The sequence below is a fragment of the Uranotaenia lowii genome, chromosome 2, assembly GCF_029784155.1.
Source record: "Uranotaenia lowii strain MFRU-FL chromosome 2, ASM2978415v1, whole genome shotgun sequence".
In the NCBI taxonomy this organism is placed as follows: domain Eukaryota; kingdom Metazoa; phylum Arthropoda; class Insecta; order Diptera; family Culicidae; genus Uranotaenia; species Uranotaenia lowii.
In genome coordinates this window covers 208,694,882-208,720,207 of record NC_073692.1, presented here as the reverse complement: position 1 = coordinate 208,720,207, position 25,326 = coordinate 208,694,882, and the positions used below count along the sequence as shown (strand labels likewise).

Genomic DNA, 25,326 nt, shown 5'->3' with positions numbered 1-25,326 from the left:
AGGCCTCAGTCCTAACCTCAAACCATGGGAGAAAAGAATCGATTTTTGAGAGGGGCGCACGATAAAAGCGATTTTCCGGTACTAATATTGACAAATTCGCCCTGTGGAAAAGCGATACACAGATGTTCGTGTTTTTTATTTTATTGGGTGTTCAGGGGTGCCAAGTGCATTGATATTTGGAAAGTGCAAACAAGCAATCAAAATTGAGCTTTTTCCTCTAAAAACAGGAAAAATTTAGGGTTTTTTCGAATTTTAATTGTCTCTAAAGGAAAAAGCGCATTTTAGATTGCTAATTTGCAGAAAATCTATTCAAAACTAATGTTTAATTTATATATCAATGGAAAGACAATAACTTGACCAACATAATTCACTCAAAAAATTATACGAACTCGTCCGAACTCTTAAGGTTATAACTTACTGAAAAAAAGCATTATTTTGCATATTTTGTAGTTTATCTCGTTTCTTAGTTGAAATATGTATTTAAATTGTTCTACAAAATTGTGTGTTTTAACAATTTGAACTACTTTCTCAAATATACCAAGTTTGTAAATCGTATACTAAAAAAGATATTAAATAAAAACTCAAAATTCCTTGAAAAATTGTTGTTATTTTTAAAATGCTCGTAACTTTTTTGAATTTCATGCGATCTTTATAATGTCGTCAACAAAGTTGCTTAAAATAATAAGATCTACAACTTTTGTGAAGACATCAAGTGTCTAAACTAATTATTTCAAGAAATATTTTTTTTATCTCCCTTCCAGGTGGAAAATCACTTTTTTACTTTCAAGAATTTGATAGATAATAAAAAAAATAGAAATTTTGCGAAGACATCAAATGTTTATCGTTTACCGTTTGTCCGCAAATAATTTTGATCACTTATTAGGTGCATATACCGCTCACGGTGTGTTTCGTAGAAGGACTTAAAGAAAAAAAATACAGTAACACTAATGTTTGCATGGGCAGAAAGAAGAGCTTTTCCCGGTTCATTTTCACCAAAAATTAAAATATTTGGTCGGTGACCCCCCATACAAATTTTTTTTTTTGAAAATTTTCCACTTGAAATCTTTAAAAAATATTTGTATTTTGAGTGTTTTATAATTTCGGAGGTGCCAGTTCTTTTAGTTTTATTTTCAATATATTTATATTGAACTGGCAACTCGATAATCTCATCAAAAAAAATTTCAAAATTAGAACAAACTTTTTACAGAGCTATTAAAACAAAGAAAATTGTATAAAAAATATTTTCTAATCCTAAACTTAAAAATCTGTTGGCAAATCCCGTCAGCATTTTGAGAGGGTCTAGTTATCTGAAATGATATATAATAATAAAGAATTATCTGCTATAATATGAATCCATATATGAATCCATTTGAATCCATTCTCTTTAGATTTTCTGATTGTGGCAATACTGGATGGAATGTTATTTAGAAAAAGCTCAATGATTAAGAAAATCAGGTCATACTAGGAACCGTTATAACTTTTTTGTGAGAACGCTTATCGTGATGCGATCTAGAGTTAAAACGTTTGCCTTAATGTAAGCTTAGAAAAAAAATATATAATGAGTATTCAAAAATAAACGAACCGTTAAAAACGATTTTTAATGAGAAATCAGTTTTTATACTTCTCTTGAGGTAAATATTTAAAAAACCCATTCGCACTACAGATGAAATGCAAATCGCAACTGCAGTTCAACCTATCTTAAATTTTGCATGTTACTTTCCTTTGATACATTATAAGCCTAGAGTTTCATTGAATGTTTTATTTTTATTATTTTATAGCCAAATTTTAGTAGCCCTGCTATATCAACAGTATTGTTGGCAAAAGTGAATTACAAATGATCGATAGCAAGCTAGCCTGCAGCCTGCTCATCCCTTACTTATTTCAGTTATTCTACTATACTAAGGTTGCCAGATTTTTTATAGCACGTACCCGGACTGGACAAATCCGGGCAATTTTATACAAAAACCTGCAAAATCCGGGCATTTGTTTCCTAATTTGACGATCAAAAATCTGGGCAATATCCGGGCAAATTATGTCAAAACCCAGAACTTGCTCAGTAAAAGTTAATAAGAAAAAATTGAATAAAATAATTTTTCATCAACACTTATTTACAGATTTAACATCGTATTACAGACTTCCAAAAAACCTTTCATGGTGATTTTTACAAAAAATTCAGAAATAATTTCGTTTTGGAATAAAAAATAAAAAATAATTACAACATTTTTTTTATTTCTTTTTTGATTTGCCAAATAAAGTGAATAAAACCGGACAAATTCCGGGCATTTCACAATGAAATCCGGGCAACCGGGCCGGGCCGGACCGGACTGTTCCCAAATTTTGCATTTAATATCCGAGCAAACCCAGATAAAACTGGGCAAATCCGGATAAAACCGGGCAGTTTAGCAACTTTATACTATACACTGAAGTTCTTCTTTATTATTTAAAAGAACATTAATGAAGCATTTATGATATAACAAAACAATCATAACTTCTACAATTTTATACCCGTTATGGTAAAACCTCTAGGAATCATCGGTTTGAATGAACCATAGAAATCCTTAAATACTAAAAAATTTTAAAATGCATAAATCTGGTCTAAAACCGTCGATGAAATTCAAATTTCTCCTGGAAAAAAACATTTTTCATCGTTTTGTTCATCTTTAACTCAAATTTCAACAGTACTTCAATTCTTGGGAAACAATGAAATTCAATTGATTGATTGAAAATGTATTCTCCTTGAATATGTGAAAAAAAAAATTGAAATTGACGTTGTGTAATGGAAGATAAACGGATTTCAGTGCAAGTATTTCACTTTTAACTAAATTTTATATGAAAACTGTTCTGCTGAATTTTAGAAGAATGCCATAAACGAGTGATATTATCAAAAAAATTTTTTTTTCTAAAGAGCGTATTCATACACATCAGAGTCTACAAATATTGTAGAATCATTTCAAAGAAAAAGTTAAAAAAAGAACAGATTTTTAATATTTCGTTGGAAACCAATCAAAGTGTGTTAGACTGTTGATGTATCTTAAAATTTCATTTAACCAGAATTAGTTTTCCAAGATATACACTTATGATTATCAATTCATGTAACATTTGGATAAAACTAATTTATAACAAGGATATTCCAAATACAAAAATTTAAATAAAACTTCCATATAGAAATAAGTTTTTCAGAAGATCCTAATCACTCATCTTTCCAGACTTTGTTAATTTTTTATGTTTCAAAATAACGAAAACTTGAATAAAAATAAAAAAAATAAATTTTTAAAGAAAAAAATTACTACTCCATAGCACTGGAATAATTTTACAGATAAAAATTAAAAAATATGGACAAAAAACCTTCGAAACAACAAAACGTATGGGGACTCACCGACCAAATATTTTAATTTTGCCTGGAAATGATTCAGAAAAGGCTAAATTTTCCATTTCTGAAGAAATTAGAGTTACTGTTTTTTTTCTTTTAAACATCTTCTATAAATACACCGTGCGCTGTGTGCACCTTATGATGAATTCTAACGTTTAGCTCTTGATAGTAAAAAAATAAAAACGGTTAAAAAAAACACAATTTTCACGATTTTTTTCTAGAGATATCATTCAAACAAATGTATTAAAATTTTTGGCATTATACAAAGCATTGTTGAAAGAACATTTAGTAATTTTTGTGAAGAAAAATATTGAAAAATGAACCGGTGACGGAGCACTTTCAAGGATGCCTTTTAGAAAACAGGATTTGCGGTGGACACTGTATCTCAGCACAGAATCATCTGAAGTCAAAAATCAGAGCAAAATTTTTTTAATAGATGTTTTTCTGGACCCCAACGTTTTTATTTAACTTTAAAAAATTTTTATGAAATTTTTCTGGCTGTTTGAAGTAAAAACTACGATTTTTCACAAAGAAATCCGCCATTTTTTATCTGTAAAATCTCCCCAAAGTAAAAAAAAAAGAAAAACGTTGGGGTCTGGTATTTTATATGTAGAAAATATGTTCCAAATTTGAAAAGAATCGGATAAGTACTTTTCAAGTGACGATGTCCACGGACTTTAAAAATGTGCTTTCGAGAAAAACGCGTTTGAAGTTTCTGCTCTTGCTTTCTTGCAGTATAAGATAGGAGGAGATAAATGCCTATAATTTCTACAGTTTTGCTTCAATTGACTTGAAAATTTGACACAACATTCTTGAAATGTATTACAATAAGAAAATAAAAAAATCGATTTTTTGAAAGTGTTAGACCCTACCAGGGCCGTAGGAAGAATCGACTCATGGGAGGGGGGTTTGGCGACTGATTTTTCTATGAGTTTTTGCCCGACAATGCACGAATACGAAAAAAAATTAAAACAAATTATGTTTGTTATTATATGTTTATTCATTTTTAAGTACTTTTACGTTTAGAAAATTGGTCCTAAATCTAGAAAGTGAGCTAAATTCGCTTCCATTGATGGTTAAATTCTTTACATTTTCAAAAGTCCGGTAGATGAAACTTTGTGGATTTGAGCATAAAATAAGCTTTTTCAGGAGAGTCTTCCATTTCTTAAAAAAAAAATCAAACAAGCCAAAACTATTTTTCAAATTCAAATAATTTAGCTTTGATGAAATAAATCAAATTTCCAAAAAAAAAAGTAAGAGATAAAAATCATTAGATTTTCGGATCAAATTTTCAAATGTTTTGAATATAATAATGAAGGCTCATTCTACGAAATGTAACACAACACTTCCTGTTACGAAAATATCTGTGTTAAATTAGCAGAATTTTGTCTACTGGTTTCTGAAATATAAAATGCCAAATTTTTCATGTCCTTAATGTGTGAATAATGTCAAACAATACACTGGGAAAATATAAAATTTTGTGCTGATTTTTAGGTGAAGATTTTTCTTTACCAGTAAATATTTTTTATAAAGAATAAATTCCATGATAAAAATCCTGTGGATGATTTTATTTAAAAAAAATTGTTTTTTTTTGCGGGTAAAACGAAAAACTCAAACTTTTACCATTAATTTGTGATTTTAAGCTAAATTGCGTTTAGAAACAATTTTTTTAAAATTTAAATCTGGAAGTGAAATTGACAAGCAATTTCAACGCATTAAGAACCGCGAAGAAATCTATGACGAGAAACACCAAAATTCAGCATTCTATATTTCAGAAACCCCTGGATTAAATTTAACATTTTTGATTAACGGCAAATGTTGTGTTCAATTTTGTCGAATAAAGCTCAACACTTAAATTCAGAACATTCAAGTTATTCTTCGAAGTGTAGAACAATGTTGGCAAGCGAAAAACGGGATATCTCTTGCACTTTTATTTTTTATCCGAATTTCCATACGATTTCTGAAATGTACAAAATATACGATTTCCGAATCTTCAGATCAGAATTTTATAAGCCCTCATGAATTTAAATTCTGTAGTTCAGGTTCAATCTAAATTCACTATTCGAATTAATTATTTTTGATCTTCATTGTTAATCAGAATTAAAATATTAATTTAAATAGATCTTAATCTTACTTTTCTATTTTGGAATGCCATTTCGAAGCTTCAAATTTTCGAATTTTTTGTAAGAATTAAGCTCAAGAACTACGAATTTGAATATAAAACAAAATTTTTCTTTGTTTTATATTCGGAAAACTATTATCAAAGTATTGAAAATACATATGATCTCGAAAAACATGATTCAAATTTGATATGAAATTAAAAAACGAAATTTAAACCATGATTTCAATGCAGCTTTTCATTTCTAATTTCTTATAATTATTCGAACTGAAAATCAAGAATCCTGAACAGGATACTGAATCCGAATTACGAAAATAAGAATACAGTTCTGGTTATGGGAATTATGGAATCAGAACCCTCGATATAGGTTTAATTTAACTCGAAGTTTCATATTCAGACCTGAATTTCGATGACCGAGTGAGAAAATTTTGAAAAATTGTTGCAGAATTTTGGACTTGAGATGGGTTTTTGAGGTTTTGGCATTAGTTTTTAGACTGGATTGTTCCTCTTGATTAATCTTACTTTATTATCATAAGTTGGTTCTGAATTTAAAATTTTGAGTGTAGAGTAGAATAACTTGCTCGCTGTTTTAGATCCTCATGGGGGGGGGGGGTTTAACCCCCAAACCCCCCCCCCCCCCGTTCCTACCGCCATGGACCCTACCCCCCCCCCCCCCCTCCCCCCTTAACATGTCTCCCGTTTATGCCTAACATGTGGTTATATAAAATCGTTTTCAAAGCTGATGTCATAAATGTCCTCTTTCAAGCTCAGCTTGGGTACTTTTCCAGATATTTAATATACAGCCGAATCATGGCCCTCAGTCAATATAAGTTCTAATTCATTAAAACAATTACTAAACGATGATTTGCGGAAATTGATATTGACTGAATTTGATTCGTTTGCACTTGACATGAGGGTACGTAACAAGAATGAATGGATGGCGCGGAAGCACTATAACCATCGCACGTGTCAAAGTTAGATGATGCAAAAATTGACACTTCCAACAGTCTCATAAACAATCATCAAAGGGTCGAATCAACAGCGCATGCTTTCCACCAATTTGATCCTTCGATTCGTTTGCTTGATGCATATTGATCGTTATGGAAATATTGCTTGCCGGCTGTGCAGCAGAATACACATTCACTGTAACAGCTTAACTAACCGTGTGCAACGATTACAAGAAATCCATTACATTTGTAAATCATGTGTTGATGATAATAATTTTATGAACATAGGATGAGCTGTAAGCTATATGAGTTCATTATATGGCCGTTGTTTATTGCCCAGCATTTGAGAAAAGTATTGAATGAAAACTAAATTGAAATGAAAACATAAATTTCCAGGAGTCGTTGAACAACGACAACTTTTAGAGATGAATTGATGCTGCAGAATAATTGGAGTTCTAGGCTAGTTTTGCTAGAACAAAAATCGAATCCATATTTTACTGACAAATGAAAAAATATCAATTTACATAAATTCAAGTGAACTGAGAGTTCGCCCTTTCGCTTTGCTTGACATGGTCGAAGAGCAAACAGCAAAAAAATGGTAGCAAATGTTTGATTAATGGTTTCCAATAAAATTCGATGGACTTACTTTTTATTTTCATTTACAAATGCTCTGTTAGTTTAACTTATGCTTAAGTATCTAATTATCCGTTTTCAATAGTTTTATACATTCTTATTTGCAATAACTTTAACGATACCTCTCTTTGTATTGGTGAAATGATAAAAAAAAGTTCAATCAAATTTGATGAAAATCAGATTAAAACTGTGCTGCTGTACATGACATCTGAGTGAAATTTTGTCTGTGGTGAAGTGGCGGGCTTTATATTTGTTTTTTGCGAACTTTTTTTCATGCGATTTGCTTTTGTTTGATTTGCGAACTGCGAGTCATTTTATATGCTCTCAAGCAATGAATTCAACGTTCCCACTTGGAAATAAAATCTCCTAGCTGCGGATCAAGGACAAAACTTGGCTGTCATGTTGGTTGAATTATAACATCTCTATCTGCCTCAGACGCAGCCCAAAATGAATACATCAACAATGGCTGGTCTATCGGTAAGAGCAGAAAGTTGCTGCATAATCCTTGTTGAAGTCAAAAATATCACAAGAATCACTTGGAATTTGATTAATTGAATCCAGTATCCGATGGGGATTGCTGTAATGTTGAATGAAAGGTCATTTTTTTCCTTTGATAAACGACATCTGGCTTTTTTTCATTTTTCATATCCTTCGAAATGGATAGGATTCCATTTTCCATAGCTTATCATGTCTATTAATGTTCTGTCTTCAACTCGTGGGAACTAAATTTCTGTAAAACTATTCATGACAGCAAGACAAGTAAGTTTTAAAACTTCCTTATTTAGAAAGCGATATGTTTAAAATCTAAGACACGGGTCCTAAGTTTCAAGTCCAATTTTTAAGATTTTTATTAAAATTTAAATCCAGGAGCAACACTCGGGGTTTTAATCGGTCAAATTCCAACGAATTGCCTTATACAAAAAGGGTAGGTATCATTTTAGCTCTTATAGTCAAGCCTCTCGAGTAATTCACCACATTTTTATAAAAATTTATGATACCCATTTCTTGCTTAGCTTTGTAGGTACTTTATTTGGCGTGAATTATTGGAACATAACCAGGTGTTAACTGCAGAGGTAGCAATAAAAAAGCCTTGAAAATTTAAATTAAAGTGAAATTCATCGAATGATAAGAGACTTCATATAAATGTTGAAAAAATTGCTGATAAATTTTTAATGATTTGAACTATCATTGAAGTGGAGTGATTTACGATGAATGGGCTTCAATTGACAGTCAAATGAGCCTCTTCTTTTGTCAATTTTGTCAATTAAATCAACGCAGTCAATTTTGCCAATCTTGTCAATTTTGTCAATTTTGTAAACTTTGTCTATTTTGTCTATTTTGTCAATTTTGTCAATTTTGTCAATTTTGTCAATTTTGTCAATTTTGTCAATTTTGTCAATTTTGTCAATTTGTCAATTTTGTCAGTTTTGTCAATTTTGTCAATTTTGTCAATTTTGTCAATTTTGTCAATTTTGTCAATTTTGTCAATTTTGTCAATTTTGTCAATTTTATCAATTTTGTCAATTTTGTCAATTTTGTCAATTTTGTCAATTTTGTCAATTTTGTCAATTTTGTCAATTTTGTCAATTTTGTCAATTTTGTCAATTTTGTCAATTTTGTCAATTTTGTCAATTTTGTCAATTTTGTCAATTTTGTCAATTTTGTCAATTTTGTCAATTTTGTCAATTTTGTCAACTTTGACAATTTTGTCAATTTTGTCAATTTTGTCAATTTTGCAATTTTATAAATTTTATCCATTTTATCAATTTTATCAATTTTATCAATTTTGTCAAATTTGTCAATTTTGTCAATTTTGTCAATTTTGTCAATTTTGACAATTTTGTGAATTTTGTGAATTTTGTGAATTTTGTGAATTTTGTGAATTTTGTGAATTTTGTCAATTTTGTCAATTTTGTCAATTTTGTCAATTTTGTCAATTTTGTCAATTTTGTCAATTTTGTCAATTTTGTCAACTTTGTCAATTTTGTCAATTTTTAAAATTTTGTAAATTTTGTCAATTTTGTGAATTTTGTCAATTTTGTCAATTTTGTCAATTTTGTCAATTTTGTCAATTTTGTAAATTTTGTCAATTTTGTCAATTTTGTCAATTTTGTCAATTTTGTCAATTTTGTAAATTTTGTCAATTTTGTCAATTTTGTCAATTCTGTCAATTTTGTCAATTCTGTCAATTTTGTCAATTTTGTCAATTTTGTCAATTTTGTCAATTTTGTCAATTTTGTCAATTTTGTCAATTTTGTCAATTTTGTCAATTTTGTCAATTTTGTCAATTTTGTCAATTTTGTCAATTTTGTCAATTTTTTCAATTATGTCAATTTTGCAATTTTATCAATTTTATCCATTTTATCAATTTTATCAATTTTGTCAATTTTGTCAATTTTGTCAATTTTATCAATTTTGTCAATTTTGTCAATTTGGCCAATTTTGTCATTTTTTGTCAATTTTGTCAATTTTGTCTTTTGTCAATTTTGTGAATTTTGTGAATTTTGTCAATTTTGTCAATTTTGTCAATTTTGTCAATTTTGTCAATTTTGTCAATTTTGTCAATTTTGTCAATTTTGTCAATTTTGTCAATTTTGTCAATTTTGTCAATTTTGTCAATTTTGTCAATTTTGTCAATTTTGTCAATTTTGTCAATTTTGTCAATTTTGTCAATTTTGTCAATTTTGTCAATTTTGTCAATTTTGTCAATTTTGTCAATTTTGTCAATTTTGTCAATTTTGTCAATTTTGTCAATTTTGTCAATTTTGTCAATTTTGTCAATTTTGTCAATTTTGTCAATTTTGTCAATTTTGTCAATTTTGTCAATTTTTTCAGTTTTGTAAATTTTGTGAATTTTGTCAATTTTGTGAATTTTGTCAATTTTGCCAATTTTGTCAATTTTGTCAATTATGTCAATTTTGCAATTTTATCAATTTTATCCATTTTATCAATTTTATCAATTTTGTCAATTTTGTCAATTTTGTCAATTTTGTCAATTTTGTCAATTTTGTCAATTTTGTCAATTTCGTCAATTTTGTCAATTTTGTCAATTTTGTCAATTTTGTCAATTTTGTCAATTCAGTCAATTTTGTCAATTTTGCCAATTTTGTCAATTTTGTCAATTTTGTCAATTTTGTCAATTTTGTCAATTTTGTCAATTTTGTCAATTTTGTCAATTTTGTCAATTTTGTCAATTTTGTCAATTTTGTCAATTTTGTCAATTTTGTCAATTTTGTCAATTTTGTCAATTTTGTCAATTTTGTCAATTTTGTCAATTTTGTCAATTTTGTCAATTTTGTCAATTTTGTCAATTTTGTCAATTTTGTCAATTTTGTCAATTTTGTCAATTTTGTCAATTTTGCCAATTTTGTCAATTTAATCAATTTTGTCAATTTTGTCAATTTTGTCAATTTTGTCAATTTTGTCAATTTTGTCAATTTTGTCAATTTTGTCAATTTTGCAATTTTATCAATTTTATCCATTTTATCAATTTTGTCTATTTTCTCAGTTTTGTCAATTTGTCAATTTTGTCAATTTTGTCAATTTTGTCAATTTTGTCAATTTTGTCAATTTTGTCAATTTTGTCAATTTTGTCAATTTTGTCAATTTTGTCAATTTTGTCAATTTTGTCAATTTTGTCAATTTTGTCAATTTTGTCAATTTTGTCAATTTTGTCAATTTTATCAATTTTGTCAATTTTGTCAATTTTGTCAATTTTGTCAATTTTGTCAATTTTGTCAATTTTGTCAATTTTGTCAATTTTGTCAATTTTGTCAATTTTGTCAATTTTGTCAATTTTGTCAATTTTGTCAATTTTGTTAATTTTGTCAATTTGGTCAATTTCGTCAATTTTGTCAATTTTGTCAATTTTGTCAATTTTGTCAATTTTGTCAATTTTGTCAATTTTGTCAATTTTGTCAATTTTGTCAATTTTGCCAATTTTGTCAATTTTGTCAATTTGATCAATTTTGCCAATTTTTTCAATTTCGTCAATTTTCTCAGTCTTGTCAATTTGTCAATTTTGTCAATTTTGTCAATTTTGTCAATTTTGTCAATTTTGTCAATTTTGTCAATTTTGTCAATTTTGTCAATTTTGTCAATTTTGTCAATTTTGTCAATTTTGTCAATTTTGTCAATTTTGTCAATTTTGTCAATTTTGTCAATTTTGTCAATTTTGTCAATTTTGTCAATTTTGTCAATTTTGTCAATTTTGTCAATTTTGTCAATTTTGTCAATTTTGTCAATTTTGTCAATTTTGTCAATTTTGTCAATTTTGTCAATTTTGTCAATTTTGTCAATTTTGTCAATCTTGTCAATTTTGTCAATTTTGTCAATTTTGTCAATTTTGTCAATTTTGTCAATTTTGTCAATTTTGTCAATTTTGTCAATTTTGTCAATTTTGTCAATTTTGTCAATTTTGTCAATTTTGTCAATTTTGTCAATTTTGTCAATTTTGTCAATTTTGTCAATTTTGTCAATTTTGTCAATTTTGTCAATTTTGTCAATTTTGTGAATTTTGTCAATTTTGTCAATTTTGTCAATTTTGTCAATTTTGTCAATTTTGTCAATTTTGTCAGTTTTGTCAATTTTGTCAATTTTGTCAATTTTGTCAATTTTGTCAATTTTGTCAATTTTGTCAATTTTGTCAATTTTGTCAATTTTGTCAATTTTGTCAATTTTGTCAATTTTGTCAATTTTTCAGTTTTGTGAATTTTGTGAATTATGTCAATTTTGTCAATTTTGTCAATTTTGTCAATTTTGTCAATTATGTCAATTTTGCAATTTTATCAATTTTATCCATTTTATCAATTTTATCAATTTTGTCAATTTTGTCAAATTTGTCAATTTTATCAATTTTGTCAATTTTGTCAATTTGGCCAATTTTGTCATTTTTTGTCAATTTTGTCTTTTGTCAATTTTGTGAATTTTGTGAATTTTGTCAATTTTGTCAATTTTGTCAATTTTGTCAATTTTGTCAATTTTGTCAATTTTGTCAATTTTGTCAATTTTGTCAATTTTGTCAATTTTGTCAATTTTGTCAATTTTGTCAATTTTGTCAATTTTGTCAATTTTGTCAATTTTGTCAATTTTGTCAATTTTGTCAATTTTGTCAATTTTGTCAATTTTGTCAATTTTGTCAATTTTGTCAATTTTGTCAATTTTTTCAGTTTTTTAAATTTTGTGAATTTTGTCAATTTTGTGAATTTTGTCAATTTTGCCAATTTTGTCAATTTTGTCAATTATGTCAATTTTGCAATTTTATCAATTTTATCCATTTTATCAATTTTATCAATTTTGTCAATTTTGTCAATTTTGTCAATTTTGTCAATTTTGTCAATTTTGTCAATTTTGTCAATTTTGTCAATTTTGTCAATTTTGTCAATTTTGTCAATTTTGTCAATTTTGTCAATTTTGTCAATTTTGTCAATTTTGTCAATTTTGTCAATTTTGTCAATTTTGTCAATTCAGTCAATTTTGTCAATTCAGTCAATTTTGTCAATTTTGTCAATTTTGTCAATTTTGTCAATTTTGTCAATTTTGTCAATTTTGTCAATTTTGTCAATTTTGTCAATTTTGTCAATTTTGTCAATTTTGTCAATTTTGTCAATTTTGTCAATTTAGCCAATTTTGTCAATTTTGTCAATTTAATCAATTTTGTCAGTTTTGTCAATTTTGTCAATTTTGTCAATTTTGTCAATTTTGTCAATTTTGCAATTTTATCAATTTTATCCATTTTATCAATTTTGTCTATTTTCTCAGTTTTGTCAATATGTCAATTTTGTCAATTTTGTCAATTTTGTCAATTTTGTCAATTTTGTCAATTTTGTCAATTTTGTCAATTTTGTCAATTTTGTCAATTTTGTCAATTTTGTCAATTTTGTCAATTTTGTCAATTTTGTCAATTTTGTCAATTTTGTCAATTTTGTCAATTTTGTCAATTTTGTCAATTTTGTCAATTTTGTCAATTTTGTCAAATTTGTCAATTTTGTCAATTTTGTCAATTTTGTTAATTTTGTCAATTTGGTCAATTTCGTCAATTTTGTCAATTTTGTCAATTTTGTCAATTTTGTCAATTTTGTCAATTTTGTCAATTTTGACAATTTTGTCAATTTTGTCAATTTTGTCAATTTTGTCAATTTTGTCAATTTTGTCAGTTTTGTCAATTTTCTCAGTTTAGTCAATTTGTCAATTTTGTCAATTTTGTCAATTTTGTCAATTTTATCAATTTTGTCAATTTTGTCAATTTTGTCAATCTTGTCAATTTTGTCAATTATGGCAATTGCAATTTTGGTACTCTAGATTGTTGATTCTTGATTGATGACTCCTAGCTTTTGATTATCGAGCGTGACTCTCAACTTTTTATTTCGACTTTTGACTGTTGAAAACTCTTGAACTCTTGATCCTTCATTCTGACTCTTGATATGTGGCTCTTGATTCTTGAATTTGGACCCTTGATTCTTCAGTTTTAATTCTTGACTCTTAAATGTTGGCTTCTAATCTTTGTAATTTTACATTTGGATCATAATTCTTGACTCTTGACTCATGACTCTGAATTCGTGAATTTTGACAAAATTTTGATTCAAGACTCTTGGCACATATCTCTTGCTTGACTCTTGACTTTTGATGCTTCACTCTTGTATCTTGCTTCTTTAATTCTTACTTTTGATTCTAGTACGTTGATTGTTGATTGTTGACTGCTGACTGTTTTAATAAATTCTGGGAATTTTACGTTGGAGGTCTTATTTGAAAACAAATGTCATTTTGCTCTGTATGAACCATTAGAATATATTGACAGTTTTTTACGAACATTACCTTACCGAAAGGCCTCAGCCATAACCTCTGAACAATTTGTTTAGGTTTGTAATTGTTATTTGTTTGAAAAGAACCTGCAGCAATCAATTTGAAATATGAACATGGTTCTTGTAATTTGCAGTGATTGAACCGAAATATGAAACATTTTCAGTTCTTCTATCACTAACGCCTGAATACCCAAAATTTCTAGCGATATTTTGTTTAGAAATTTTACTTTTTCTTGAATGTTATCTATGCAATGTTTGATCCTAAAGCCACCCAAGTTTTCACATATGTATCATATTGGTCCCAAAAGCGACTCAAAACCGTTCGAAGCTTTTAGTGATCCAATTTTGACCGGTCTTATAAACAACAGTATGTAGAAATCACAGCGTCAGGATTTTAAAACCTTTTCTAATATTATTTTTTTTGTAATTTTCATTTTTTTATTTCAATTCTATCAGAAATTTTTGTTTAAGGTTAAAAAAAATCCATTTTTAATTCAAGATTTATTTCAAATAACTCTGCAATTCTGAAGCTTGATGCCTTTTCTTGCATTTCAAATCACATGTTAACCTCCCGAAATATTAATATACATTGATACTCACATTTTTTACTCTTTTTAAATTTCTTTACTCGACTTAAATTTGCTGAGCACAATCAAGTATTTTTATGTAGGAGAACATCCTTTAGTGTCAAAAATAATTTTTTTAAACTTACAACTAATAACTATCCTAAAATTAAACTAATTATAGAGAGAACGAATCTCTGCGATGGAAGACTGCATCGATTTGCCTCTGAAGTTGGAGATGATGTTGTTGGCCATCTCTTCGATAGATTCAATGCCTGCAATCCGGTGAAGATCTTCGGTGCTGTGCCGAGAAATTGAAACTGGTTAAGCTGATTCATCATTCGTTCCTTTTATGCTTCACCGTAAACTATCATTGATTTATTGACTAATTAGCAGCACGTTGCGCCTAACATTTTAATCAGATTCCAGCTATCAATTGTCAAATTTACGTGACCGTAAACGAAGTACCAATCAACCGAAATCAAATTCCAATTTGGTCACTAAAACTTTATTTCGTTTTCAGTCACTCTCGCAACCAATAACTGCATTCTTAGAAGGTGCAAACATCGCAATCCTGAGTGTTAGTGATAAGTGCACTCAAAACGCATACATAATCAAATGAAAATGGCAGGCGCAGATAGTGATTCCAAATAAAGTGACTTTAAATTCAACAGCCTGTTAAATTTGACCACAATTAAGTAATAGTAGGGTAGAAGTACTATTTAGTTTTTTAACAGGTACCAAATATTGAACACATACACCAATTTAAACCAAAATAAATAGTTTAAATATAAAACAAAAATAGACCTGCCGGTAATACCACAATGTGTGCAGCTCAAAATATGCTTAATGAAGTATTTGACTAGGGACCTACACCAAAGGAAAAACAAAAACGAACTGTGATTGAGACGAATGATAATTTTCCAAACGAGAGTATATTAGCGCCAATCAATGTTGAACAGTTTTTTTTCTCTCTGGAGCCACTACCAATCAATGGAACATCGAACGAGAGATAATTAAATGTGGCTCAGATGTTCATTTTATGCTACCAACAGTAGTTAAAATTGATTGCCACTGGAAAATATTAATTCATCCTTTTTTTTATTGGTGTTGAGGCTAGCCGTCAATTTCATGGAATGAAGATTACCACAATTTGTGGAAGTGATTTTTTTTTTTGTTTTTTTTTAATATTTTCTACATCCTTCGGGAGTTCTCGGTGATCTGAATGGTCGTAATAATCTCTTTTTAATATTCGATATAAAAGAATTGATATCTATGAGTCGTTTGGCATTTTTATTACTGAGAGCTGATTGAAAATTGAACATGATTAAGTATTCAATGCTTATAAAGTAGACTGCCCCAAATTTGTATGAGAAATTTCAAGCATGTGAAATGTTATGCGCTGCAGGCTTAAATTGATTCTAGGCCTAGTACAAGGTCTCATGCAAAATTTGGCCAGATCGGAAAACGAGAAAGGGTCGTTCAACGACTGAATCGACTGAAAGGGACCAAAGTTATTAATGAATTTCTGAATTTTCATGTTCCTCCCGAACAAAATGTCCCAAAATTCCATGAGAAACTTTAGGCTCGTTGAGCGACCCTTTCCCGAGATCTAATCTGGCCCAAATTTGGCATGAGACCTTGTTTTAGGCCTAGGATCAATTTAAGCCAGCAGCACATACCTTTTTCAAATATCGGGTCATTTGGGGCGCTCTATTATATAGTCATATAAGAAAAACTTCATCGTCATATTTTAAGATTTCTGATGGTAAATCTGTTTCTTTAACTTAGACCTCACTTGGTCCAGAATTCTCTCTTTCAATCAAATTCGCAAAAAAAGGCTTGAAAGCGCTTGTAAAAACATTTTTTTTTTCCAGAATTCGAGGTCGGAGTTCAAAATCGCAAAATGCGTATGCTAAAAATTTTGGAAATTTCCTTAACCTAAAAGCTCAAAAAAATCTACAATAAAAATTAAAAATACCATCAAATTTCAGTCAATGTAAAGGAGATTGGAATGCAAGTTTCACGTGATTTGATACATTCCAGTTTATTTGGATTTTTAAAAATTGAAACAGAGAATTTTGCACTATTTTTTTAGATGAAGCTGTTTTTTTTGTGAAATCGGTGTCAATCTGAATTGTTCAGGTTTTAAATCCTGCAATCAATTTATCTCGCGTGAGCTTTCATAACGTCGTATAAAACATTTTAAGAATTCACAGAAAACTGCTGGAGAATTTATCAAAATAACTTTAAGATTTGTAATTCACATATAGAATAGCTTGTTCAGGCTACAAATATTCTAAATAGAAAAAAGTTGTTACTGGTTTATGTCAGTTTTTGTATTTTTTCGTAAAAAAAAACTGTTTGTTTACGTTTTGTTTCATACGACGTAATACAAGCTCACGCGAGTTATATCCACATTTTAAGTTCATCAATACAAGATGTTTACAATAACACTATTAGCATTGACAAGTAAAAACATAACGCTTCCAGTTAAAAAAAAATCACGCTATCACTTCAACGTTTTTTTAATAAATTACAATAATATGAATGGATTTTTCTCACTTTCAAGTGCAAAGCAATTTGTAAAATTAGAAAATGTTTTTTTGAATGAAGAAAGGTTTCAATGTCGGAAAAATCGAACAAAATATTAACTGAAGTGTCGTAAATTAATGTGACTGCCAATGCATTGTCAAGTACGGTAAAGGATTCAAACGTTGACATAATAATTTTGAGGTTTGGTGTCAAACTCCTGCATAGTGTAGTCTAAGGTTGCCTGATTGCCCGGTTTTTTCCAGGTTTGCCCGGATATTTAACGGACCGGCCAGGATTTTGCCCGTTTTTATTTACATTATTTTACAAATGAAACAAAAAAAACAAATTGTCCTGTAGAATTTTTTTTAATTTTTGCGTCCAAAACGATTTTTTTTTTAAATTTGAATATTCAAAATCCATATAGGGAGATTTACCAATCGTTGTCCTCTTACCCATTGTTGCACGGAGTGGCTTAAATTATCAATATTTCAGCTGTTCTTCAACTTTTTCTCAAAAATAATACTGAATCATGTTAATTGGAATGTTTACTTGAGAAATGATGCTTTTTACGATATTTTCCGCTGTAAAATATACATCTAACGACAATTTTAATTATTCTTGTTTTTTTCGCGCAATTTTTGTACTTATTTTTAAGCAAAACATTAAGATTCCTTCTACGGCAAATTAGGTTTTACTTCAGAACAAAACATTTTTCTTATCGATTTTCTTGACGAAACGTTTGTTGGAAAATTTTAACACAATGATTTAGGATAAAAACTAACGATTCATTCATAACTAGAGAAAATATTCGATCGTGCAACAATTGGTCGATTGAGCGGACTCCTGCCTCATTGTTGTACTTAAATCCGCTGCAAGATTTGTATGGAAATTTCAAATTTATTAATTTGTAAACCTCCAAAAACTTTCTTCGGTCGTTTTTACCGCCCAAAAATAGCAATAAAATTTTGAAAGCAATTGATTGAGTCCAAAATAAGCGTAACGTGTTTTGATTTGTACGGGAATTGAAACTTTTCATTCAAAACATACTAGAGATGTACTAAAAGTTTAAAGAACAAATTTTTTGATTTTTGAAATAAATTTTGATTTTTGCAATATATTTCATGTGAGCAAACTTTACTTATACCCTAAAAATGATATTCGATGTCTTACAAATAATTAAAAAAATAATTATAGATTTCAGTGTTTTGATAGCTAATTTAAAGCTGTTCAATCGTTGTATGAAATGAAAAAAAAATCGCAAATAACTGTTTCGCATAGCTCTCAAGTTTGTTGATTTATATAACCTTCGCAAAAAAAATGTCGTGAAAAAGCCTGCAATTTTACAATACGTTTCAATGGATTTCGATTTTTTATGTGTCAAAGTCACATAAGCTGCTTTGGCTTTGAGGGACTACCTTTTATCAGATTTATTTTGAAATCCTTCATTCCGGCCATTCACTCAACATTTTATGCTAAGAACCTAAAAGTTGTTCTGAAAAAACTCTGTTTCTCAAATTTTAAAACGACAAATCTTAGATAACTGTATTTCATGTCAACAAACCCCTTGCTTTTAATAATAATATTTTCAAAATATTGTACAGTATAAAAACTTCGACCCTAAACCCCAAAAAACTTTAAGTCGATGGTTGGAAGACCCGAAATATTGATTATCATGTACAATTTTCTCAGAAATTTAAATCTGCCATCAAGCTAGACCGGAGACATTTGAGTGAAGCTTTATTTGCCTCTTATTTAGTAAAATAAACAGTCATAACTTCGTGAAACATAATTTGATCAAAACAGTTTTTCAACCTGAATTGTTGAGAAAAATATTAATGTGAAATTAATGTTTCTTGAAGATTGATGAAATGCTACAGAGGCTTCATTCATTAAAAATCTATCGACTTCCAAGTGAGTCCTAAAGCGATTATTTGATTAAATCACATCTTCTTCATAGGGACAAAGACGGCAGAACAGATCATGTCCTTTTATCCTTTCACATGTGAAAAGGCACTAAAAAAAGTTATAAATATCTTTCAGTTCATTTTATGGAATTTCAATGACACCCAATTTGATGTTGGTAGGGCATTTAAAGAAAAAAAGCACAAAATTGGGCTAATAAGGTCAAATAACACTTCACTCATACGGCTCCCGTTAAATTCTGCAGCAGATTTGAGTTTCTGAGGAAATTTATTGCCATTCCAGACTCCCAAACCGGCGGCTTCGTGTTTTTTTCGATTTTGGGTCCAAATTTTCCGAACTATGCATTGGACGGTTTATATGGAAGACCCCCCTCCTAATAGGATTTCATTTGAACTAGAAGTACTCATAAGGCCGGAACAAATTTCAAATCCTCCTTTTGTCACTCGGAGTTGGAACATCGCGAGGAGGGGGACAATAAAAAATAATGTGAAAAACAAATGAATTGGAATCAATTTCACGAAAGCTTGTATGCCACAAAGTTGCATACAATATCATTGCACAAAACCTAAAAAACAAGTAATTTTTTTTTCGAAAAATTCAATTAAATCAATAATCCCAAAGGTGAAATAACTTCCATCTTCCAAATTTTTTTTTTTTCGTCTTGTTATCTTTAAGATTCTTGAATTTTTTTTCGAATTTTAGATTAAATACTTCAAACTTAATTTATATTACCCCCTGCGGGTTTTTGGAAATTCCGAAGGGGGGTGGGGGGGGGGGGGGGTGCTGGTGTTGGCAAAAGAAGAAATTGATACTTGTTCCAGCCTAATAAACTTCCATAACAAATATCAGCCACCTTGACCACATGGTGGCTGAGCCTTAAGAAGGTTTTAAAAATTTGCAACAATTGGAAAAAATCGGACAACATAAGGCACGACATAAAACTTGCCTGAGCAACTAATGGGCAAAAACAAGCTGTTTCAAATGATTTTTAAAATTTTTATGTAACTTTTTTCAAACACTTGAACTTTTGGATCCTGTTGACCAATCCTGTATAAGTGCAATCGACGAAAAAATCGAGTTAATTCGGTTTAAATGACCAAAATACAGAATGAAAATCAAAATCATGTGCTTAGCTGTGCAACGATTGGCAAATCACCCTATTTATTTCAATTTCAAATCTTCGAAACAAAGAAACCGTTTTTTTTTTTCAAATGTGATAAAAAATCCAAAGTGTAATGAAGATTACAATTTTGAACTGAGAATAAGATTGTGTTCAGATCAAATTAAAAAAAACCGAAATTATTGTGAAATAGTTCTTTTGAATGTGACAAAATTAATATTTGCTGCCCCTGGAGCCATAGGGCTATAAGTGCTTAAAACCTTTAGCTGTGTAGTTGTAGCTTCTAAGTTGTTGCGTTTGTCCATTTTCATATTTTTCATTTGATCTCAAACGTTAAACATATAGAAACAACCTGGAGAAATAACCAAATAATAAGTTGAAAATGGGACGAAACTGTATGCATTATTAACTCATCGATAAAATATGCACTTATACCCCTTTGGCTCTGAGGAATGATTTGAAAACATAAATTCATATTCAGACTTTATTTTATTTTTTTTTTCCGGAAAAAAAGTGTAGAGTTGTATAGTTCAACGAAAATTTCGATGATGATTGAAAAGCTGACATTAAGTTTGCGTTATTCATACTAATATTACCACAAAAAGTTATATTAATAATTTTATTTCAAGCAAAGCTACTTTTCTCGATCTTTGCTTGAAATAAAATTATTAATTACCTAACAATCTTAATAATGAATAATCTAAGTAATTTCTAATTTCAATTATAATCGGCATTTACCTGGGTATAGCTGGCTTAAAATTCGGGAATGTTTACAACAAAGTCTTTAATAAGTTGAAGTTAACATTAATCGGTTAGTAAATTACATATGAATTTACGAAATTCCTCACAAAAAATGTTAAAGTTTAGAGTTTATGGAATAAACCTTAAAGTTTTGCAAGACATTTGTTCTTAATGAAAATGGGAGATATTCTTCTTTATTCAACCTTTTCTGTAGTGCAAATTTTCTTTAAAAAAAAGTACATTCATTCCTATATCGACAAAGCTAAGCAAAAGTTATTTAAGCCCCTGTTTGATTTGTAAAAAATTAATTGTGAAGAAAATATTTCATTAGCAAAACATTTTTTTTTTCACTTGCTGGGAACTCTTAAATTATATTTTCGATTCAATACAAGAAAGTGATGTTCCATTTATTGTATGTAAGAAAAGCACTCCCTGATTTAGCCTGGTTAACAGAATATTTAAAAAAAAGTTCGTATTTTGCTGGATTTAATCTTACTATTAAAAAACCATAAAACTTTATTCGGGCTCGTTCTCTTATTCGTATTTTTTGGAAGGCCTTCAATCCCCCCCATCCTTAGTTCGGCCTTGGGTTTCATAATAATCATTTCACGGTGTCTCTTTCAGAACAATTTCAAGAAAAAAAACCGCATCTCAGAAAAAAATCGATCGGGGGTCTAGAAATTTTTTTTTTTCAAAGATTTGCGAAGATAATATAAACGAATTTTTAAGAATAAGAAGTTATCGCTATTGATTTAAAATTTTTGAGCAAAAATTCAAAAATTTAAAATAATTGTAAATTTGCCATAAAAATGATTTAAAAAAAAACTTATTCCTTCCCGGAGACGAATTCGTCGCACTGTGCGTACTGTGAGCGGCCTGGAACTTATTGGCCAAATCGCGGTCTGAAAGATCGGGATTCCTCTTGACGGCCTTGACGACTTTCCCACGCAGTTTCCGGTCGACAGTTCCACTCCGACGCTTCGAATGCGGCTTCCGAGCCGTCGTCAATGTTTCCTTGTACTGCTTGATAACACGCCATACGGTATTTCTGGGCATTTTAAGCTGTTTAGCTAGCTTCGATGCCGACAACAATGGATTTTCAAGAAAACTGTGCACAATTTGATCTCTCCGTTCGGCTTCCATGGCGGTTGTTTACAAAATGCTATCGTTTGGTGTTATGACATAAATACATGGTGAAAGGTAATAAATTTCCCGACACGTGGGTGAAAAAAGTTTCCAAATCCGTCCACTAGGAGCGCCACAATGAGCAAAAGAATTTGTTCCAATATTAAATGAAGCAGACTTTACAATTAAATTCAATCTTTCAACTGAGAAAATTTTCGATTTATTTGATTTTTGAACACCTATGGGTGCGGTTTTGGGGGAAAAAAAATATTTTTTTGATGATCATTGAATGTGGACATTGTTGTTTGCTTGCGAAAACCCGTTTTTGAATATGAAGGAAAAATGTTATTCTAATGTATTTTCTTTAACATCTTATTTCCAGTTTAAAGAGTGCTGTATGCTTTTTATGTTTTTATATAAATGATCGTAAGTTGTCAAATCTTGTTTGAAAAATCATTGCTTCGTTTCTTTAAATCCTTATTTGAATATGATTTTCTAATTTAAAACGCACATTCTATTTACAGGGTCAGATAGCAGTACGTCTCGGTGATCGAGTGGTTAGCGTGGTAAGACGGTAATCGCTTGTCCACTGATGGCATGGGTTCGATTCCCATCTCGATACTGGGTATTAAATGTTAATCTCAAGTTGTCCATGTCATTCATTCAGTCTGTAAGCCTAAACCGGCTAAGACGGTGTGTGTCTTTTTTTTTACAAAGATTGTTTTCCATGAATCTGAGACAACGCTTACTGCAGACCGCCAAGAAAAAAATGAGAATTATCAAACACTAAGTATTGTTTTTGTAATTCTGAATAAATTATTTGCTATCCTTTAGAGCTTCGTTACATGTCAAAAACCTATAAAAATTGAGTTAGAATATCAATATTGTAGTCAAAATTTTTCGAGTTATTGTTTATTTTTGAAGAAAGCTGAACACATCTAAGCTCAAAGTTTGAAATATGAATTTCTTTGGAAAAATTATTAGTGAAAATTTTAAAATGTTGTTCGTGTACTTTGTTCGCAAATCTCGAGAAAAAAAAAGTTGTTCTAGACCCCCCCGATCGTTTTCTTCTCCTGAATACTGCGGATAAAGGAAAGTCTGCCTTTAATGATGCAATTTTTTCTTTTTAAAGGTTTAATATATTCTGCATCCAATTATCATGCTTTATACTCTATTCCTTAGCATGGGTTTCAATATTTGTAGGTGTGGCAAACCTTCCCAATATGTTTAAAAATTCATGAAAAAAAAATGATGATCATGAAATGTTTTATAAGTGTTGCCTTTGTATAAAACTTTTTAAAAGTTCTATTCCACTAAAACAAAAAAGGAAGGATCCGTTATCTTTTTAAATCCCTTTCTCCAAATGGAAAACCTTAGCAAGGATTATGGGGTGGAAACCGAAAAAATTAGAGGACCAACAGAATTGAAAGCCAAACATCAGAGAATTTATCTCAAGCAACCCTTTCTTCCATTCCATCATTTCCGGGGTCAACTTTCGGGATAATTACCACACGCACAATTTCCGCAATTAATCTTTTTCCCTTGAAATTTTTTTATGTCGTCTAATGTTGAGCATCCGACAGTGAAGTCGTTGAAATTTCTCATCTTAGCCATCAGACAAAAGAGGATTAAGAATATCCAATTAGTATTTATAAGTCTTTCTCGAGTGTCGGATGATTGGTTGGCACACATTTTACCACGTGAGAGGATTGAAACCATATGTGTTGTTTTTTTAATCTCATGTTCCTGAAGGATTAAGAGTAATAAGGAAGACATTGTGTCAGAATAAATTGGCTTACCATTTTCGTCCCGGAGACTAGCGCAATCCCAAGTAGCAGGATTGATTTGATTAGAGTATCCATTTACAACAATCACCGGCTTCCATATTCTGGCTTCCCCAGCGATAGTGGACCAATATTGATATGCGAATGTGTTGATAAATTCAAGCCGTTTTAATCGAAGCCAATGAGTGATCTACGAGTGACACCTGCAAAGAAAATAATAAAAAAAAAATGATGTGTATTCACAATAGAATGGGTTCAAAAAATTCTTCAAAATATGGATAATGACACAGCAGCTAAATTTTGCACGTTTTCTAGAAATCTTACATCTACCTACGATTAAATTGAATAAAAAGAAAAAGAAAATTTTTACTCAAAGTTTGCCCGAGGGTTAAATTGGCCGTTAGCCTCGTCGTCTCGTCGCTCTCGGTGCAAAAATCTCTGGCAGTGATAAAGAGTGATACGGTCAAAATTTGGTCAAGGGAAAACGCGTGTAAATCGGTGAAATCGTTTGTTTAAAAAATCAATTTAAATTTCTTTTTCAAGTTTAATTGGTATAAAATTCAGGAAAATATTCAGTTACGCTTCCGCTTTTCCAAATCCAAATTGCCGGGCCTTACGCTAACCCCTGCCATCAGATTTTGTACAGCCACCTTGTCCACCTTCTTCGCCAAAGAAAGCCAGTTTGCCTTGAACTGCTGCTCGTCCTTAGCAGTTTTTTTGGTCTTCTTTTGGTTCCGCTTGACAATTGCCCAGTATTTCTCAATTAAGTGGAGCTCTGGCGTGTTGGGAGAGTTCTTGTCCTTGGAAACCACCTGCACGTTGTTGGCGGTGTACCACTCCATGGCCTTTTTACCGTAATGGCAAGATGCCAAATCCGACCAAAACAGTACGGAACAACTGTGTTTCTTCAGGAAAGGCAGCAGACGTTTATTCAAACACTCTTTCACGTAAATTTCTTGGTTGACAGTCCCGGAAGCTATGAAAATGCTGCTTTTCAAGCCACAGGTACAGATGGCTTGCCAAACCAGACATTTCTTCGCGAACTTTGACAGTTTCATGTGCTTGAAAATATCTGCTACCTTTCCCCTTTCTTTTGCCGTATAAAACTCCTGTCCCGGAAACTGCTTGTAGTCGGCTTTGACGTAGGTTTCGTCGTCCATTAAAACGCAGTCAAACTTCGTCAGCATCGTCGTGTACAGCCTCGGGGTTTGTTCTTCAGCCGTCGTATTTTGTTTATCATCGCGATTTGGAGTCACGACCTTCTTGTAAGTCGATAGTCCGGCTCGCTTTTTGGCTCGATGCACGGTTGTAGACGATACACCCAGCTTATTTGCGGCATCTCGGAGAGAGAGATTAGGGTTTCGCTTGAAACTACCGACAACTCTCTTTGTCGTCTCAGCGGCTTCCGGTTTTCGATTTATCCCCGATCCAGACTTACTGGCTGCCGACAAACGTTCCCCAAACACTTTAATTACATTTGTAATGGTTGATTTGCAACTTATAGCGATTTTGCCAGCTTTACGTACGAGTAGATCGGATTTTCGCGATGAGCGAGCAAAATTTTTATAAATACGCTGCTCTTCTTCCTTGGACGGCATTTTGACAACTGAAGAGTGAATTCCAAAATCAAAATAAGAGCAACATTCTACACACACACACCTTCAAA

The 25,326-nt window shown here is 30.5% G+C and overlaps 1 protein-coding gene across 3 annotated transcripts in view; it reads right to left on the bottom strand.

The window, feature by feature from the left end:
* LOC129750050 (platelet-derived growth factor receptor alpha) overlaps nucleotides 1–25,326 on the bottom strand; it is a 519,951-nt gene that overhangs the window by 203,892 nt on the left and 290,733 nt on the right. For all 3 annotated transcript variants that reach the window (XM_055745248.1, XM_055745246.1, XM_055745247.1), the window contains one exon: nucleotides 23,676–23,863. In XM_055745248.1, coding sequence (XP_055601223.1) covers nucleotides 23,676–23,738 — 63 coding nt within the window. In that variant the 5' untranslated portion in view covers nucleotides 23,739–23,863. The remainder of the gene's footprint in view (nucleotides 1–23,675; nucleotides 23,864–25,326) is intronic.